At 40.5% G+C, this 20,930-nt stretch overlaps 2 protein-coding genes across 5 annotated transcripts in view; both read right to left on the reverse strand.

Annotated features, from left to right (window-relative positions):
* Positions 1-5,462, reverse strand: part of LOC102571438 (suppressor of tumorigenicity 14 protein homolog) — a 31,734-nt gene extending 26,272 nt beyond the window's left edge. The window contains exons 1-4 of one of the 4 annotated variants that reach the window (XM_019476024.2): positions 5,383-5,462; positions 4,462-4,658; positions 4,330-4,368; positions 2,362-2,578 (exon numbers count right to left, since the gene is read on the reverse strand). In XM_019476024.2, coding sequence (XP_019331569.2) covers positions 2,362-2,578; positions 4,330-4,368; positions 4,462-4,474 — 269 coding nt within the window. In that variant the 5' untranslated portion in view covers positions 4,475-4,658; positions 5,383-5,462. The other 3 variants (XM_059720525.1, XM_059720526.1, XM_059720527.1) reach the window with 3 other exon arrangements.
* Positions 5,463-8,646: 3,184 nt separating this feature from the next.
* TMPRSS7 (transmembrane serine protease 7) overlaps positions 8,647-20,930 on the reverse strand; it is a 54,668-nt gene continuing 42,384 nt past the window's right edge. Inside the window, exons 15-18 of the mRNA XM_006270579.3 lie at positions 15,568-15,748; positions 14,774-15,042; positions 12,260-12,396; positions 8,647-9,383 (exon numbers count right to left, since the gene is read on the reverse strand). Coding sequence (XP_006270641.1) covers positions 9,213-9,383; positions 12,260-12,396; positions 14,774-15,042; positions 15,568-15,748 — 758 coding nt within the window. The 3' untranslated portion in view covers positions 8,647-9,212. The remainder of the gene's footprint in view (positions 9,384-12,259; positions 12,397-14,773; positions 15,043-15,567; positions 15,749-20,930) is intronic.

Here is a 20,930-nt window from a genome sequence, read left to right on the forward strand (position 1 = left end):
TTAGATTCTATCATGCCTTATTGCTGGTCCAGGGGGAGCCTGGGATCATGATCCCAGGCTCTGCCTCCACTAGCAAGTAGTAAACTCCCATGTCTGCGCGGCCCCTCAACTGACCAGGCTCCCAGACATGAGGACACCCTAGGCTTTCCTGTACCAAGGAGACTGCTGCTGGTGCAGGCTTCCAGCAGTGGGAGCACCCCAGGCATTGCTGCAGCTGGGAAACTGCAGCTGATGCAGGCTTCCAGTGGTGGGGCCACCCGGGGCGGCCCTGCAGCTGGAAGCCACATCAGCTATGAGCTCCTAGACTCTGGGGTGCATGTGAACCCCCACCCCACCAAACCCCTAATCAGCTGACAGGGCTCCCAGGTGGCAGAGGGGCTGGCTAGGACATGAGAGTAACAAAACTATAGAGCCATGTGGCTGCCCCCACCCGAACCTGGTTTGCCCAGGCTCAAACTGCTGCAGACCACATACGCATTTCCATGCAGTAAATGACTCTGCCATAAGATAGTACTGTTCCCAACAGTACTATCCTACGGTGGAGTCAATTAATTTATTGCAAGCCAATAGTAATGCACATGTAGATGGTTATGCTTTTCTGTGGAGCTAATTAGTTAACTCCTCGGTAAAGCGCACGTGTAGATGCACCAACCAACTGCAAAAGGTTACTGTGTGAAATACATTTTTCATTATCTTAACTTTTTAATGAGTTAAACCTTAATGAGTTTCATTTCCTACTCCTCTACTGAGACACTGCCTATTTAGTGTTGCCAGTTTACCTTCTCTAAAAACCATATATTATTCAATATACTTCTATTGCATTCCTTTTTATTCATCTTTTACCAAAATTAAGCGGTCTTAATTTTTCTCCACTCTTCATCATCAAATAGTCATCTTCCAATGCCCTTACATATTAGTCACCTGTTTGAGCCATTCTATTTTTGCTCTGCCTTTTTGACTTGGGACTACAAGAATGAGAGGGTGAGGACACATAAAAAGGGCCTGAAAATTTACCCAAGATGCATGCTTATGCAGTATATAATCACAGCCTTATTTCATACCCTCATAGCTAGCTTGTTGCCATGGTACATGTTCACCACTGCATTGTATAGGAAGTAAATTAGAACCATTTATGACATGGTTATCTGCTTGGATGGGATACCTATACAAAAGTATCATGAAGAAACTAAATGCTAAGGATCATTAAAGAAGATTTCCCTACAGTTGACTTGATAAACCAATAGGGCTGGGGTTTAAAGTACATGATGTTAACCTCAAGTCTTCATTTTCCATGTATATAGCTGCGTTCTCCCTTCTCCTGCAACATGACTTACACTGCCAAGTACACAGAAAAGGATGGTCCTTCAAAACAGCTCAACTGCTTTTCCTCTCACATGTCTTGGATCATGCACAAAAGCTGAAATACTCAAAGTACTAAAAACTTTTTATATCAAAGATAACACTGGATACAACACAAATAGTATAAACCCTACAGATTATCTCCTCTTAGCTAAGAATAGTGGCAACATTCAATAAGTTTTTCCAGAACGAGAACAGGCTGAGAGAGAAACCTCCAATTGCATATAGACTTTCTTTCCAAATATGATTCTTTTTCTTGAGTATACCTAGTTCTTTCAGTGTACTCAAACCCTATTTTTTGTAGGTTGCTATATACAAGCATCAATGCATAAGCTAGTTCTGTATACTAAGTACATGAAATATACTAAGTACATGAAATAAATTGGGGGGAAATGCCCTTATCCAAAGCTGGACCTGAAAATACTGAAAAAGCTGCTTGATATTAATGAACTTTTCTTTTCTGCTTGTTTTAAAGTAGTGTTCTTATTAAAAGTAGTAAGAGGAACATTGATGGCCCTTGAAATTGACGTCTACACCATAAATAAAAAAGTATATCAGAGGAGTTTCCTGTCATAAGCTACCCAAGTGTTCCAATACTAATTTGAGGGTAATTTAAAACTAACACTAATTGGTGGCTACACAATATCTGGTCTCTTTGCTGAACTCAAAGGTGAGTATTAGAACTAAATATCATTAAGACTTGCCAAGTCGATATCTGTTAATAAGAACTGGCAAGAGCCCATCTACTCATTTTAGATAGGTTTGTGATATTAATGATACTGAATTTCAGTCACTACTAACCCTGGCTGTATTCTGAACAGACTTTTTCAAGGTGCATGATTCTCTATTTCATTGCCAGTCTCTTGAGCTATTCAATCCTCAGGCAAATGTTTTTGAATAAAGATGTGTTCAGAAGAGCTCCTACAGGCAGTGGGTGCATGTGCTTGGGGTTTTTGTTCTTTTATTTAAGCCCAAAAGGTAGCATTTTGTGTACAGTCATACCTCGTAATGATCTTGTTCTGAAGAGGGAGGAGGAAATCATATGCTGATAATCTGTGAGATGCACAGCTCCCCGGAGTGACACCATGCAATGTAAGAATGACAAGTCTCACAACATAGTTAGAAGGAACTCGCAGCCGCCACTGATAAAAAGATTTCTTGGGATTCACCAAAGTCAAACTCCTGTTGTTACCTGGCTTTGCATATAGGTCAAAGGATACTGTTAAACAAAAGAGACTACATCAGCAGCTGCAAAATTCAAAACCAAGGGAGGGCAAATAGAAATTAAACCGGGGAAGTCTTAGTATAAATCAAATGGATAGAAGCTGTCTGCAAAATAAGGCTTCATCACAACAGACATATTCTAGATGTCAGCAGACAAGACAAGGACTGAACATATGATAAAACTATACTGCAATACCTTCTCAAACAAACAGGTGGTCCTTTCTCCAACAAGGCTGAGGTAAAACTATGAAAATAAAAGCTTCATACAGTTGGTCTGTAGATATCTAAAGTCTTACTTTCTATTGTTGCTAATCTCACAATTTTCACTAGTGCTAATTGCAATGCTACAGCAACTTCAGCAAAAGGAGCATTCATTGCACTTCCTAATGCTTGAAGTCATTAGGCCACAATTAGTTCTAATTAAGAAGTTAATATGACAGCTTATGTGTATGTAAAATATTGAATGCTCATAAACAAAACAAACAAACGAAGCAAATTTAGGGCTTTTTTCCCCTCTATAATTCAAATTTAGGGCTCAAGTTCCAGAACACACAGGCATTTCACATGAACATTACGAAATGCAAGCCCCAAATCCCACCACCTAAAACATAATAATTGATTTCACCATTAAATTGAAAGAATGTGAGAAACCTATTTTAGTCGTGAGTACTTTTGGCCATTTCCATCATTCTTATCACTTGGAGCTTATGTTTCCACATGGATAGACCAGTGTAGAAGAGCTGTGTTGCTGCCACATCAATATCTTTCAGCTGCACATCTCTAGGAGCACTTCTATGTCCTAAAGATAAGAGAATCTGTGTGCAAGGATCTGTATCCTGTAGCTTCCTCTCAACTCAGACCTTCCAATTCAGCCTGAACTCTTTCTTCTGTAAGTCTGTAGGCCATTTTTGGTATATCTTTATGCTATTAGATTAACTTAACTTTGGCAGAAACCCTACGCACATACACATTTCTCTCCTATGCCTGCCAACAAATTCCAGTACTCCATAATCCAGTATGTGCAGAGGCTGTTCTTCCCATACAAAAGCACATAATTCATTCCTGAAGTGAATTGAAACCCTATTCATTTTGCTGTCAGCCTGACAAATCTTCTTCATCCCTACCATCTTAAATTTCCATGGGATAAACACTTTCTCCCTTGCCTCTGCCACTAAATTATTCTCTTTCTGCTTCAGTTCTAACATGAGTCTATTGCCCTGAGTTTATAAAGTATCTTGAGATACAGGTCAGAGGCAGACAACCTCATGCAAAAATGAAAACCAGTGGAACTGCATATTTCCAATGATGATGGTCAATATTTTCTAAGTTGGGTGTCTAGAGTTAAGCTGTTCAACCTATAAGAAAAGAAGATCTATGAAATGGCTTGCTTTCTGGGTGCTAAGCAGCAATCTTTATCACTACAAGACATGGAAGGCTGCACATTCTCATTAAACTTGAAAATGTCATGTTCCTAAACAAGTTTTAAAAGCTCAACATTAGATATCCAAATGTAAAAGATTTTGGAGAGCACTTGCAGAGAATTATCACACTATTACTTAGACCAAGCGAGTTCTTCAAGGGAGGGACTGTCCACTCCTATGTATGCACAGTGACCAACAAAGGGGTCCCCATTCTCATTTGGTTTCTTGACTACTATAATTCATGCCTGGGGCTCTGATCACTTTGTTGATAAAGGCACTTTTTTTTGCAAGTAGTATTACTTATTATTACCTTTTATTTAATTACCTGACTTTAAGGTCACACCATACTCAGTAGCATCTGCAACTTAAATTAAAAGGGAATATTAGTCAGATATGAGCAAAGCATACATATTTTAAAAGAACTATTAGACTTATTTTTAATCAGATGCATATTTACCAAAAAGATCCATTGTAAAGAGATCAAAATTCTCTTCTACCAAAAAGCTTTCAGCAGAAGAATTAACATCCCAAGGTACTTGCTTCCTGATGATTTCCTTTTGCTTCAGTGAGATCAGTTTTTTGAAAGAGCCAGTAATATCTTGTGGTGCCCAGAATATACTCCAGCAGTAGACTTTGAGACCATCTTCTCCTTCACTATGGGAAGGAAGGGGAGATTTATAAGAAGCTTTTATATACATTTATGTGGGTTTTTATTGTTTTAGAGCCAAGTTTAACTAGTTTGCACACTAAACTTTAAAATTCCTGCATGATGGCTCGGCTGCTGGTATACATGTTTGTGTCGACTCTCTTAGTGCAAGTGTTTTTAAGTGGACAGTTTTGGAAATGGTCAAAGGCCGTCCCCCACTCTCACCCCTGAAATGTATCTTTCCCACAATGAAAGTCCTGATTCCTTATGAGAACTGTCTGCCAAAATTCAAAACAGATGAATTTTTGTTTCACAATCTGAGAACACGTCTTGCATTTTTGTCAGCTTGAGGAAACAAATTACACAGAAAAATAGAAACAGATAAAATCCAGTTGGAAACTGCTTTTCAAAATTGCATCAGAGGGAGGGATAGCTTCAAAAGCGATCCTTAAATAACCCTGAAGCAAACCTATAAAACAAGTAAAACTTTGGTCTTGCCTGATTGTATCTATTGTTTGCTGACAAAAACTGACAGCAAAACTCTTCAGAGAAGGTGCTAAGAAGCCATGAAAATTACATATAGCTGTTGGTTTTAAAGTAGGCTACCAAACTTGCCTATTTTCTCTTATTTCAATTCTGCATAACCATCCCAGTTAAGCCATTTAAGACAAAACAAAAAAATACCAAAAGATACTGAGAAACATTTCTTTAATTTAGAGTACATGGACTTACCTAAATGCAGCAACCACTGAGTTCAAGTAATATTTCCCTAAGGTAGAAGATTCATAGAATTCTGCAAACTGACAGTTAAATAATTAGAAAGACAAATATAAGATTAAAAAAATTGGTTACATTTTTATGTCTAATAAACTTTTAAAATGGTCATAGTGTGATCACCTCAGTAGTAAGCTGCATCTTGCAGATACTGTCATCATTTTCACAGAAGATAAAAACTTTCTAATTTTAAGAGCAATAGCCACGTACATATTTCTGCTAAAATTTTCATTGCAATGCAGAAAAATTCTCTCTTTTACAACCAAGTCAAAGTAAATCTTTGATTTTTAGCCAGGAAAGAGGATGCCTTCTAAGGGGATTGATAAAATTTTAAACTTAATTATGTATTTAGATTCATTATATAGCATGGCAAATTTCTGGTTTATAATTCAGTCATGGATAACTCATGTTGGCCACATATAAAGCAGCTTTGAGACACTAGATTAACTCTGTTGGGAAATACAGGTTAACAGAGGGCTGCTTTGTGTCTAAAACTTCTGTTCGCATGGACCCAGGAAACTGAATTGATCTCACAAATACAAGCCATGAGAAGTGCAAGAATGCAAGCATTGTTGTGATGCTTGTAAAGGAAAACAAAAAAAAGTGTGCATATTCAATTTAAACAGTACTTAAAACCCCACAGACAAAGGGAAACAAATCCATTCAAAATAGTTAAGATGGACAGAAAAAACAAATAGAAAAGATAAATGTCATGAACAGAGTAGTGGGTTTCTCTTAATGTAAGAATTTGTACTTCCTCTAAGACGAGGGTACTGCACCTGGCTACTTATATTCCCAGTGCGCTACAGCAACACAACAGGTTTACAGCCTCCCAGCCACTTGCCCATCTTATCCAGCACTTGTCTTCAGCTTTGTAACTTAACTCTCTCAAACTAATCCTAGATTTCACTCATTTGAAAGAATAGAAACAATACCTGTGACTCAAAGCTTAACTTTATACTAAAGTTGGAATTTCGCAAGATGGACTTCAACCGGTGGTAAGAAATGCTTCCGAGATTTCTTATTTTACACATGAGAACTTACATAACTCTGGATCATTTCTGCTTGCAGTATAAATTTCTGTGACTTTGGATCAGTGAGGTCACTTGTGTAAGTCAGGTTTGGGATTTCTACACTTCCACCAATATAAATAAATGAGAATGCTGGAGCTAAAAATAAAAAATAAATATAAAGGATCATGCATTAGCAGCTTAATAGACATTGTTGAAAACATTACAGATGCTTGTGAAAGCATTAGATTAAACCTTGATATTAGTGAAGACAGGCCTCTAAGAGAAGTACATGGCTATATGGTGCACACATTGAATCAAGCACCTTTTATTCAGTGACTGAAGACAACACCTTAGAGGGAACAGAACTGTTTTGCTACAGGAAAAGAAAACAGGTAAGAGTAAGTCAATTTCTATATATACAGTACATTCACATTTTTATGGTTTTAGGCTAGGATTTTTCAGGGAAGTCTAAAGGAATTAGATATCCAAGCCCTTTTGAAAATGTGCGTGGACTGAAGACAGCTAATCTAGTAGGCTCCTTTGAAAGTTGCAGCTGTCACGATTATGGTATTTGCCAGGAGAGTCAAAAGGACCATTTGTAGCTTTATTATTCTTTAATCACTGTTTATCACTTAAATCAATGCACCCCCTCCTGTCTGTGCAAAATGCTATAAACAAAAAGGGAAACTCATTAATTTACTTTTCTATAAAATGCACCTTTCCAAGCATAATGTATTCAAATTCTCAATGCTTAGCAAAAAACACTGATAAGAGAAATGGCACTTACATAATGAATAGTGCAAGACTAGCACAAATACAGTGACTGCTAAGGAAATAATGGGTAATATTCCTAGATGCCATCTCAGCCGTTTCAAAAAAGAATACTTCAGAAATGAGCTTTCTTCCTCGGAAGACTGGACCCAATACAAGTTTGGACTCTATTTAAGGAAAGAAAAAGGGGGAGGGCGGAATTAAATAGTCAGACAGTAAAATGAGGACAGTTGTTCTTCTATACCTCTGCATTTAAAAAAAGAAAAAAAAATTTTCTTTTAAAATTGCAACAATATGCTTTTGCTGTACCGTGAGTAGAAACTTTCACAATTCTAGATTACTCATTTGCAGTTTCAGTTTCTGCTGCCAACTTCAGGATACAGCAAGTTTATTATCACCTCAGTTACGAGCAGGGTCAAATGTGTTCCCAAATAACAATACACACTATTGTTTAAAAAACTCATGGAATAACTCTTAGCTGCAGTCCCTTACCTGCCCAGACACACACTCACAATCATCAGGAGATGGTATGCTGTATACAACTGACACCCTTTTGGAAGCGACAGACTGTATCATGATGCTTGCAAGATTTGATTCCTGCAAATCAAAGTTCTGAAAGAAACTTCATTTAACCTAATTGTTTTAACATCATTCAGAAGAGGTGTATGTCTTCCTCTTGCTTCTTTCCTTGCACCTTCGCCATACTGCTTAGAGAGAGAAACAGCCGATCTGCAATCAAGGTAGGTGGGAAGGGAAAAAAAGTCACCATCACTGTAACTCTTTGTTTTCCTAACTGGCTCAGTAGGATATGGATTCCACAAAAATATCCAAGATCAGTTACTAGTCTTCTTTGAAAAGACATGAGCAAGATAAACTTACAGCTGGTTATGTAAAAGAACGAGCGAGCGAGCTTGTGTGTGTGTGTGTGTGTGTTAGTGTTACACAAATGTAAACCTCAGGTTGAACTGAATATTCTACTGAACACCAGAAGGAAACCATAGGAATAGTATCAAAGGAGCAAAAGTGCTTAACTTCCATGAAGAAATTACTTCCATGACTAAAAATAACAATATTGTGCCTCTGTTACAGGAAAAGTGTTGGGCAATATTTTTCTCAGCTTCCTAATTTATTTATTTATTTAAAGCAATAGCTTTATGTGGACAAACCAACAAACAAAGTGAAATTGTACCTGTGATGCAAGAAAACTAATAGTACTTTTAAGGCCCAGTTTCAATAATTAATTTTTGAAAAGTCTGAGAAATACAAAAGCCAGAAAGATTCTGTTTGAGAGCAGTTAGTCCCCTTTGTGGTTAAGGATTGCAAAACAAATGGCAGGAAACCAATTCTCTTTCAAGTAGTCCTCCTCTTTCAGCCTATGGCCACCTTATAAATAGCCTGTTGATTGACTGGAATTTCTTTACTCAAGACAGAAGGAACATGTAGAAAAGCACTGGTCAAGAACGCTTTTTAAATATCTTTTTTATATTACTAACCATAAGTAAATTAGAGATAAATAAAAAAAAGCTTGAAACCTTAATTTTGTTCAGTGCCCAATTCTGCTGCAGTTTGTACCTATTAAAATTAAAATTCACACACATTTTTAAACACTTTTGCCGGAATAAGAAACAGGAACATGAGTGTCTTTCACAAAGCAGTATTTAAACGCCCTGCTAAAGGACTTCAACTTTTCATCTGAGAACTATCACACAGGCAAACTGTGCAGTACTATCTCCATTTTGAGGACTTTGAGACATGGAAGTAAAAGTCACTTTCTAAAGGGAAGTAGGTGACTTATTACATTCAATCTTACACTTTTCCTGAATGTATTTCCCTTATTTTCTCCTAGAACTAGTAGAATTTGTGAACAAAATCCATTCTGAAACCTCAGGCATATGTGCGATAATTGGCAATGTGGTTAAGAAACTGGACACATTTTTTTAAATTAAATATAACATTTAATGGAGGTTTCACCATTAATTTTGTTCCAAGTTGACCATTTCTGAATTACAAAACTGAAGGCACATATCTGTGAATCCACGGAGCAAAATTTGACACCCTTGTGTAGACTCCAGGAAAATTTGGTCTTCCACAGCCATAGCCCCAGCTAACAATACCAGTCAAAAACCATTTCCCATCATAATTGTTTCGACATGACAGAGGTCCACCAGAATCACCCTGAAAAATAAATATTTTAGTTCTACATGGATCTGTAATAAAAACAGCAACTGAGACAAAATCCCAGTGTATTTACTTAAACTTCCACTGAGCTAAATAATTACACAAGAACTTGTTTTTCAAAGAAACAAAGTAAAATGATGACAATACAAACCAAACTTCTCCATGTACATCAATGTATACCATGGAGGACCAAGATATGGCCTATGGGCCAGATCCAGGTCACGAAATCTTGTCATCCAGCCTGTGGGGAACCTTATGGATCTAAAATTTTGCCAGTGTGGCAAGTGGTGGAAGCATTAAATGTCACAGTTCTTGGAAGCTTGGCAATTAATGTTGCCAGCTCTCCACTTGCCACCAAATTTCCAGACCCTGGTGGGAGCCCTACAGGTCAAATCCAGAGCATGGAGCCATATCATCTTGCCTGCAAGGCTATCTGTGGAAGAAAAAATCTGGTGTCAGGAAGAGTAGCAGCTGCCAGGGCTTCAGGAAACACAGCAATGAATGCTGCCACCACCAAATTCCAGGCCCACAGGCCAGACGATACAACTCTGCACTCCAGATCTGGTCTGCCACTGATCCAGTCTGCAGGGCTACATGAGTTGGGCACCATTGATTTATATGCTTGTGTATTTAGCTTTTCCATCATCTATTTCTTCATGATTTGTGATTAAATTAGGCTTAATTCCCTCAAACTGGACTTAAGCTTACTACTAAAAAGTAATAACGTCATTGAGGATTTCAAGTTATCTTTCCCAGATTCAGACAGAGATGAAATTCTGTCTCTGCACACCAGATGAAATTCTGATGTATGCACACCTTCTCCTGATTTCTTAGGTAGTTTAATACATTAGCAGTAGTTCCATGCATACCTCTAAAGGAAAAACCTAGACCCCTATATTGGTGTTCCACACAAACTGGTAACATCTTAAAAATACACACACACACGTCATTAAAATTTAAAACTAAGATACATAAAAAGGATGGTAAGGGACCCAATCTACCCCTATTTAAGTTAAATGCAAGTACAAACCAATTGGAACGGTTAATTAAGCCATCATCTTCCGTTATATTATTAAAAAGCACAGTGTAGCAGCTTTTAGCTTTAAAATATTTATAAAGAAATAATAAAGCATTTCAAAATTCATCATTAAAACATCTCCTGTGAAATGTGTGAACCCTGACAAAGAGAATCTAGTAACGGCTTTTCTTTTTCTCCATCACTAGGTTATCCTACAGGTAATACTATATGTATATATGGGGGGAATTTGATGATCTGTTGTATCATTCCTCCATCTTCCTGGCACAAATTTATGTCCAGGAGTAAGACTCAAGTATGCCCTTAATTTGGTAGCAGATGCCCCAAAATAAAGGTACAGTAGGATAATTACTAGAGTTAGTTATAATAATTCCAATGGAAGTATCTAATTTGATTAACTAAAAATGTTGGCACAGTTGTGTTGATTATATCTGATTTTTGACTAGGCTATTTGACTGAATTGTAGAAGGATTTTATTTGGACTTTGTCACAATTTAGCTCACAGATTAGTCAACGATCCAACTCCGATATTATCATTAACAACAACCAAAATAGGACGCTTTGGTGTTACTGAAGCAATATTTGAGAATTTGTATATTGTTGTAAAATTCAAAGATGCAATTTTTTGTCACAATTCAGGAAATTTTGAAGTGTTGGCTTTTCCTACAGAATGGAAATTCAATGACTTGATAAACTCTAGTTATTACCAGATACCAATCACTACCATTGACTTCAGGGGAACACATACCAGTCTTCCATGCCAGAGAAGTATAGCTGATGCATATTAAATTTCCTTTCCCTGAGTTTTGGCCAGCAAGCCAACCACATGGCTGCATGATTGGAGAATATTCTTCAAGTAAACAAAGCTTTAAATGTTTTTTACTTGCCTTGTCTGACACTAATGGAAGGATAAAAAATAGGTCCAAAGCTTAATCCACATTTGTATATCAGCCAGTACTGCGAAGGACTTAAAAACTCAGATGGTGAAGTTACACGTTACACTTGGACCATATGAAATCCAAGGAATTTTAAGCGGTGTTAAAGTTAGAATGCATTGTAAGCAGTTGCATGATAAAGGTTCGGGGGCTGGGACATGTGACTTATGAGGAGAGGCTGAGGAAACTGCATTTATTTAGTCTGCAGAAGAGAAGACTGAGGGGGGATTTGATAGCAGCCTTTAACTACATGAAAGGTGGTTCCAAAGAGGATGGAGCTGGACTGTTCTCAGTGGTGACAGATGACAGAACAAGGAGCAATGGTCTCAATTTGCAGCAAGGGAGGTTTAGGTTGGATATTACTCACTGGGAAAAACTCTCTCCCTAGGAGGCTGGTGAAGCATTGGAACAGGTTACCTAGAGAGGTGGTAGAACCTCAATCCATGGAGGTTTTTAAGACCCAGGTAGACAAAACCTGGCTGGAATGATCTAGTTGGGGCTGGTCCTGCTTTGAGCATGGGGCTGGACTAGATGACCTCCTGAGGTCTCCTCCAACCAACCATAATTTTCTATGATTCTAAGATTATTTGCTTTCAATGTTCAGTCAAGTTATTTCCACATAGTAGCTCATTAGTGATGCTAGAGTCTCCCGTTTTTAGTTGGTCTTCATCTATTAAGCCACACACTGCTCACTGTCAGAGATACTTGGACAGAGTCCACTGGCTCATACTGGCAGACTTGCTGATAAGGAGATCTGTTGTTCACTGCTAATTTTAAGGGTAGAGCTACATGTGTGCTGAGAGAGTTAACTATTGTCAATATATCAGTGATCACTTTCCTACTCCTCATAATGGAACAATAAGAGAATAACTGGTTTTGAACTGAATTTAGATGATACATACTTTGCAGCCATCTCTTTTCCCAGACATAACCCCCGCACATAGCATCCTGGCAGTGATAAGCCCATATATCGAATGACACAGTGTTTGGTCAAAAATTTCTATTTCTGCTTTCTGCAGAATTGCTGAACCATCATCATCTGGAAAACACATTGAAAAAAATCTGATTTATTAAACCCTCAAAATTATTCATGTGTTTTTAAATTATGCAAAAATCTACAAAATGTTATCCACAAACAGTTTAGTCCCTTGTGCCTGGTGAAGACAATCTTAACTATAAGACTGTGGGCCACAAATAAACTGTTTTGTCTGAGATGTATGCCACAGTGTCAGTTCCTTCGTTTGTATCTTTTACCTCTACCCAATACTGTACAGATAAGGGCCTGCTTTCATCTATGAAAGACAGCTCTGTTTCGAAACAGTTTATCACTGCTATTTGTTGTTCCCATTTGTTTCCTGGCTACACTGCCCTGCATCTTGACAAAACAAATAGGGCTGTTTAGAAAATAATGGCACTTCTTGAAATGTTCTGATATTCCAAACATTTCCACTTCTTATTAGAAAAAAAATGTATCCTTTCAAGTTATGTTGTTTTGCAAGGGACTCACTGGCAGCTTGGTGGTTACAGCCCAGGCCTGGTTAGAGCCCAAGGTTCAGGTTTCTGTTTCAGAGTAACTGGGGAGGGAGACTGCTATCTCTAAAATGTTTTGCAAAATATCTGCTTTGGCTAGGAGAGAATTTACTCATATTTTTCTACCAGATCTAACAGTAGTAACTGCTCCACTTAAACAGAAAAGAGCCTAACAATACAAATTTATCAGACTTCAAAAATAAAATTAAATTAAAAAAAAATATTTTCCACTCTCCCTACTTTGTGTTAGTAGTGTGCAGGCTTGTTCCTCTTCATTTTGGAATTATACTAATTTAGAAGATCCATTAACAAGTTGACTGTCAATCTTGCCCTCATTAAAAGCAAAGAAACAAAAGATATACAGGAGAAAGGAAGAAGTGTACTCTTGAGGCTCTCTCTGAAGCTGCAAGACAAATCTAGGACAGAGAGGACTGACCAAACCGAGAAGACCCCATGATTCAGAAACAGGCCATGAGTGCCACAGAAGGATCCTAGATTCCCTAGGAAATTTAATTCATGCTCCAAGAAATCCCAACTGGTGAGGAAACTTGAATAAGATTTACTGTTTTTAGTCTGGAACTTTGCACTTTTTATGCTATGAAAAAGCATGGAGTGAGTGAGTCCCTGCACCTATCACGTAGCTGTTTAAGACTTAAATGCAAACCAATAGGTTCACATCTTCACTGGAATTCGGTGATAGGTATAATCCAGTGACAATAGAGTCTGAGGAGACAATACAAGGCTTGGGAGATGGAAGTAGACCCCAGATTCCGTCTCTCATAAGCTGTGCACTAGATATGCCAGAAAAGAATTAATACCTGGACTGTACTCTGACTCAAAGAGGATAAAGCAGATTAGGGGGATTTCAGCATGTCAGTCACCCACCCCAGATTAGTTTTGTAAGTACTCATCTAGGAGAACCTAACCCAATATACAATAGTTAGTATGAAAAAGAAACATTATGTTAAATCAGTTAGATCAGGGGTGGGCAAATTGCAGCCCACAGTCCAGATGCGGCCCACCAGGCCATTCTAGCTAGCCCACGGGGCCCCTAAAAAAAATTAGAAAATTAACAGTTATCTGACCCGGCTGCCTGTCACGCAACTCTCGATGGCTTGCCAAAACTTAGTAAGTGGCCCTCCACCCGAAATAATTGCCCACCCCTGAGTCATCCCCTGAGACCTTAACACAAATCATTATTTCCCATTCTGTCTGGTTCCCACAAGAACTCTGGCCTGCTGAGTTCTCCAAACAAGATGTCATACTTGATTTTCTTGGGAAAGTTGTTTCGGGATGCTGAGACACTAACAGTGACAGCCAGTGATCCAAAACACACATCCCAGCATATTAAATTGAAGGTCGGGCTGGATGTATCCCAGTTAAATGTCCACTATCCTATGATCTACCTCATTTCTCAGTTAGCTGAAAACAGTGCTTCTCCATTCTCTCTAGACTGTACAACAAAATAAAATCTCCTTCTAGAAAGTATTGTTCCATATGGAACAGCCCTGTTTGAATCAATAAATGTGTAGATTTCACTATCATATTAAATAACAAAGTGTCTCTCATCATTGCCAATTAATCCCTAAGTGTTTACATAAACTGCTAACAAGCTAGAAGAAAGCTATCTTCTCCATTTCTGAATTCAGTACAGAGACTATTACAACAGATCTCACAAATGAGTAGTTAACAGATTATACTATCACTGCATTAACCAAGTATGAAGAATAGAGCAAGCAAAGGAGAATTTGAGCCTGGACTTCTTTACTGCAATAAACAGTGCAGTGGCAATTAATTCTAGATACAAGTCAAATGCAGAGCCACTGCAACTTTACTCAAGAGAACAGAGATGCTGCTGCTTATATACAGAGCTAAATAAGGCTCACCTGCCTCTTGCCTTTGGCCCCAACCTGTTACCCAGCATTTCTCACCCCCATGTGCTTTATGTGAAAGAGGAGGTATGCAGACGGGCTGAATGACATGTCTCATTGTGTCAGGCCAAGGTATGCTTAACTGTAGCAGTGCAATATCATAGTCATAGTTTCTGCTGTTGTAGTATTCATGGACAATGATTCGTCTGACTGAAGACACAAACTTGGCCTTCCCTTGAGTGCGCATCCCCAAGTGTGCAGTCCAAGCTCTAGGATCAGATAACCTAATTGAGAAGAGAGCAATACGCCATTGACATTTAGGATAACTTTTTAGGGAACACGTCCATAGCATAATGGTAAGACCAACATGTTAAAAAAAACAATGGACTTCAAGCAGGAGGGAACCAAAGTAGAGGCTGCATGACAGCTATCTTCTTTGATCCATAAAACTTTTTTTTAATGTTTCATATTATCTTGCCTACTGCTGTTGGCAGGAGTCACCAATACTATCCAATAGATGCTTGCTTGTATTTCAAAGTTAAGCTTCCCAGGGGTCTGTGCTTAAAGATGTTTTCAAAAGCTTGAACCCAGGGGAAAAAGTAAGGTTTTTCCACATATGTGAACTAAGATATAAAAAAGGAATATTTTCCCTAATATTACGTTGGCTGAAACAGCTCATTTAATTTTCAGAGTTAAATGAAGTGAAATGATATCAGAGTATGCAATTAAACCATTGGGTGCTACATCTACCACCACATGCAGATGTGTTAAGAACAGTTTGAGTGCATTAAGTAGAAGTCATTATTTACCTGGTCCCCTGAAAACAATGAGCTGCAGACACAAGCCATTCCCTTGCTATCACTGAAGCCCCACAATGAGGAACTCCCACAAAATGGAGACTGACTTGCCAAGGCCATTCACCTTCTTCTGTGTCAGAGCCTCCTATGATTCGATGGACATGGACATGACTGTTTCTGCTGCTGCCACAGCCTGAAAAAGAATGTTGGGCTTATTTTATTTCTAGTGCTGTCACACTGATCATGGGTTAGGCTGCTTTTTATAAGCAGAGAAAGAAAAAAAAATACCCCACCCTTTAAAAACTTTATGAATGCTTTTTACTGAAAAGCTTTCAAAAGAAGCAGAAGTCTTAGATTTGTTTTATCACTACTTGGGAACCAAAAATGAGGTTGGTACATTGGCATGGAACTGTGGGAAATCCAGTTTCTTTTCACAGTTCCGGCACAGACTATGGGTAAGTCACTCACACACAGTTGCCCTTGATCAAACTCCATGTGGCCACACTTGGTCTGGAACAAAAGTGCTCATGCTGGAGTTAGTCAGGAGCAGCTCATGTGCTTAAAATTCACTTAATTCACTTAAAAATTAATTAATTCACTTAAAATTCTAAGCCCTTATCTTCTGTGTCCTAATTTGATGTTTAGGAAGCATCCTTATTTCAATGTTGGAAGGATTCACTAAATATATAAAACAGAGAGAAAAATATAAAATCCTCATACCCATTCAAGTGCTTCAACCCCTGAACTAAAATGATGCCTTTGGAGAGAAAAAAACAAAGTTCAGCATCACTGAACTTTAATTCTTGTTCCAATATATTCAAAAAATGAATCATTGACAGTTAAAGCTGCATGATTTGGATACTTAATCATTGGGCCCAATGATTTGAAGTAAACCCAGAGCCTGAAATTTCAGTGTTGTTAACTCATGAATTGCTGGCACCATGATTTTCACTCCCTGCTACAGTTTTATTACACAAAAATATCATCCAGAAATTTAGCAGGTAAGGGAGAGAGATCCGTCAACAAGAACTTCCTCAAGCTCATTTCAGAAACAACTGAGACTAGAATTTAAGGATGTGAAACAGCGTAATCTACGCAGTTTTTGTACAAATATGTAAATTACACCAGGATAAGGAGTGGACAGATAAACAGTTATCCTGGAGTAGTAGCCACAGTAAGCTCAAATGCAGTATTGGATAGAAAGAGGAAGTAATACACCAGTTGGATTGAGCAAACAAATTTCCTCTGGTAGCCATGGACACATGACATCTAAGCCAGCATATTTTTGGCTGATACTTTTTCCTTAGTTCCATGGGGTTGCTCCTCTTTTTTGCTGGTGTAAAGGTAATTTACATTGGTGTAAATCAGTATCCATTTTAGTTGAGGATATAACAGAGCAAAATCTCATCAATTTTTCTGCCATCATTCAGATAGAACCTTTGTTATCTATATAGTATCTCTTTTTCTCAACCCTTACTGCTTAATCACATGTAGGAGTAATTGGTGAATCTGGCACTATTTACAGTTCAAGAGCTCTGGTTCTTTACCTAAGATGATACAGGTTCATGCTTTCGCATCCACAGATATTGGAGTTGTCTGTACAAATCGGACTCAACAGCAACTTTGATGATGCTATGTGTAACTGCTAGACCACACTGAACCCAGTGCCAGAGAGAAATGCAGCAGGCAAAGAGCTTAAGTTGAGTCCCAGGCTTGACATCCTGCTGTTTTGATTGGTGGAGCCCATCCACCAATCAGGAGGCAGCAAGAGAAATAAAGGCATGCCCCTTTCCTGAGGGGCGGGGGAGAAGAGCTCTCTCGGACCTGATTGAAGACTGCAAACTGTCAGGTCCAGAAGACTTCAGGGGCGGAGCCCTGGAGCTGGGTGCCCAGCACAGGGTGCCGATGCAGCGAGGGACTCAAGAAGAGCGGAGCCAAGACAAGCTGGGCAATAGGCCAAGGATCCTGAAGCTGCCAATGGATGAGCAGCCTTGGGCTGCTGATGGCACACAAGGACGGTGTGCAGAGATCCAGCCCTGAGAGCAGTGTAAGACCGCTTGGGCCCATCACAGTGAGTGGTTCAGTGAATGAAGCCCAGGCTTTGGGAGCTGCAAGGGCAGCTTGAGCCTGTAACCCCAGCAGGACCAGTGGGCCACACAGTGTACGGGGCAAGGGCCTTGGGGGCCACAGTGAGGCAGCTCAGGTCCCATCTCCTGGCAAGCAGCCAGGTCTTACGGTGCACAGGGCGGCACATGGGCCCAAGCCTTGGGAGCCAGGGGCAGCAGAGGCTGCTTGGGTTAGCCACCTGGTGTGAGGACAGCTGGCTGGAGCCTGAAGGGCCCGGCCTGTGCTAAAAGAGCCCTCAGTGCTGAAGCCAGGGGACAGGGAAATAGTAGTGCTGCAGCGTGAGGCCCAGCACCCAGGAGCCAGCAGCAGTGGTGCAGCAGCTGAGAGGAGCTGAGCCCTCAGTGCCCAGAGTGGGGCACAGGGTAGTGAGGAGCCCAGTCATGTGGGAGAGGCCTGGAGACGTGCTCCAGCAGAGGAGACCCCATCGAGCTGTGCCCTGACCACCGCCATGTGAGGCAGCAAGTCACTGGGCCCTTGGGTCCCTCAGGCGAAAGACATTTGGGGTGGGCAAACCCAGAGAAGGGGCTGGGTGAGCAGCCTCTCACCTAGTCAAGGCCCTAAGGGGAGGGGCCCCTGGTGCCTCCTGGACACCCACAAGGGACCCCATTGGAAGGAGGACTATCTCTTGCCATAGGTCAGGGACTATATTAAGGAGTAGGTGTTATTAAGATTGTTCCTGTTTGCACCTTAGATTTTGTAATTGAAATGTTGTATTGTGATGTTGTATTGTGTTGATGCTGCTGAAATTGCTTTATTGTGATGGGTACATAGTGTTATTTAGGGTTTGTCCTTGGTTATTGATTAATGTTCACTGTGTAAGTATATATATATATGATATTTAGTTTTATGATTATGTACATTATAACTCAATAAACTGTATTGCAGAAACTGGGTTGCAGAAACAACAGAAAGCTGATAACCAGCATTGCATTGCCACTTCCAAACATATGCATTACATTGATATTGCACATTGTTTCTCTGTCCAAAGGTTGAGCCACATAAAGGATCAGAATATTTGAGATAATAAAACTTAACTTTCCTGAAAGCAAGGCCTCATTCTCAAGAGCCTAACTCTGGTATATATGGAGGACAAAACAATTCAAGCTATTGCCAATGAGCTACACAATCTCATGAGTATGCTGGCCAGTCTGAATCCAGCCCTGTTTAGCAGGGACTTAAGTCTTGTCTACCCTACCATCTTTCCCAGCATAGTCCTCCAGGGGAGACACTGTGTGCAACAGCAAAAGCAGGGTGGGCAATTCTTTGGCCGGTCACTTAAGGAGTTTTGGTGAGCTGTTGTGGGCCATGGGTGGGGAAAACCCATGACAACTGATCCTATCTGGCCTCAGGTCCATCTGTCCTGCATCCACTGCTGGGCTTACTAGATGGAACAGGTGAGTGGAGAGACCATCCCAGGAATCCCACCGGCAAGACATACTTGGCTGAGTGGATGGCATGGGGCCACAGATGGGCAGGGATCAGTGTCTAGGAGAGCGATGGGTGGCAGGGCTGGGGCTAGTGCTGGGATTGTGGGACAGTGACAGCATGGGGGCCAGGGCCTGGGGCGTAGCAACAAATCTGCTCCCTGCCTATCCCTGCCCTTGGAACCAGTGCCTGTTGCAGGGACGTGCAGGGAATGGATCACAGGTCTAGCCTGGGCCCCAGCCCTACACTGTCACTGCCCAGTGATCCCAGGCCTGGACCCACTCGCCTGTTCCTCTCCTGAACTCCACTCTCCGCCCACCCATGGCCGCATCCCATCTTACCAGGCCAACTGAGTGCTCCCTGCCTGCTGGGATCCCAGGCCACTCTCCATAGAGACCACGTCCACCCACCCACTCTGTTGGGTGCCCTCAGCAGCGAGTGTGGGGCAGATGGGCTAGGGTGCCTTGGCAGCAGGGTCAGGTCTGGCAGCATAATTCAGAGACACTGGCAGCAACAGATGGGGAGAGTGAGCCACTACCGTGGGGGCTGCCTGGAAGCCACCCCCTGCCTGCCATGGTGTCCCTGTCTGCCGCGTGCCCAGGGGCAGCAGGACTGGCTGCACGCACCGTAACCCAGGCTGCCCCGCTGCGCCTGGGCTTGGCGGGGCTGAGGGACCTGCCGCAGGCTAAATCAAATCTCTGGGCAGGTTGGATCCAGCCCACAGGCCAGATTTTGCCCACCCCTGAACTAGAGGCATGCCATGGTACCATGTCTGGCACAGTTGTATCTGCACTTGGGCATTTTCTTGCAAAGCTGTATCAGCTAGATTTTTCACACTCCTGGTAAACAGTTTTATTTGTTAATACCTTGGCACATATAGATAAATATCATAGGCTTTTACTATGTCATGGAAATTTGGTTGCTGGTCCCTATGTACAATGAGTGTTAGCTAATCTAATTTTCAGCTCCCATGTAATAAACTCACCCTCATGCTTTCCATCAGAATAGAAGCTCTTCAGGGCAAGGACCACTTCTCACCACATGTTTGTACAGCACATAGCCAGAGATCCAAGGATCAGCTGGGGCCTGCAGTTTTGCAGGCAATAAATCGCACTTACTATAAAGCAACAGCAGTTGGCAACATGGTCACATTCATTGAGGAAGAGGGGTAGGAGCAGGGCAGGGGGCATGAGTTTAAAAATCATAAAGACCCAAATCATGATTTTGGTATCCAACCAGCAGTTTCAGCAGGACATGAGAATACTAGGATTTGAGAGAAGATTTGCAGATTAATTGACTAGCTAAACATCACTGTTGAACTAACCCTTATTCTTTTAAAATATAAGACTTAAAACAGAAATGTAGGTTGAGTTACAGGTCCCCAGAAGAAAAACTTTTGATAAAAGCATCATACCAAGTATGTATTGATCTTTATGCATTAGCTCACTGGTATCACAATCACAACACTTCTCAGTCCCATCAAGGCATTAATCCTCTGTGGACATACATAGCAATGAGAAGAAAGTATATACACATGAAAGGCATATCCTGATGAGTACACATTTGTAGTTCATGGCACCTCAAACCTGTTTGTAGCACCACAAACTGCACACATGCAATTGTGTGCCACACTGCAAATTTGCAGCACAGCATCAAAATTTGATACTGGGATGTCCCAATATTAAAAACTGCCACAAAAAACGGTGTGGTGTATGCAACAGCGTGCACTGCCAGAAATGAAGCCACGGATCCTGTTGGCCAGGATCCATGTGGCCAGATCAGTGCCATCGCTGCCCTGGGAGGCCCCCAGGACCTTAGAGAAG

Source organism: Alligator mississippiensis, chromosome 1, assembly GCF_030867095.1.
Source record: "Alligator mississippiensis isolate rAllMis1 chromosome 1, rAllMis1, whole genome shotgun sequence".
Taxonomy (NCBI): domain Eukaryota; kingdom Metazoa; phylum Chordata; order Crocodylia; family Alligatoridae; genus Alligator; species Alligator mississippiensis.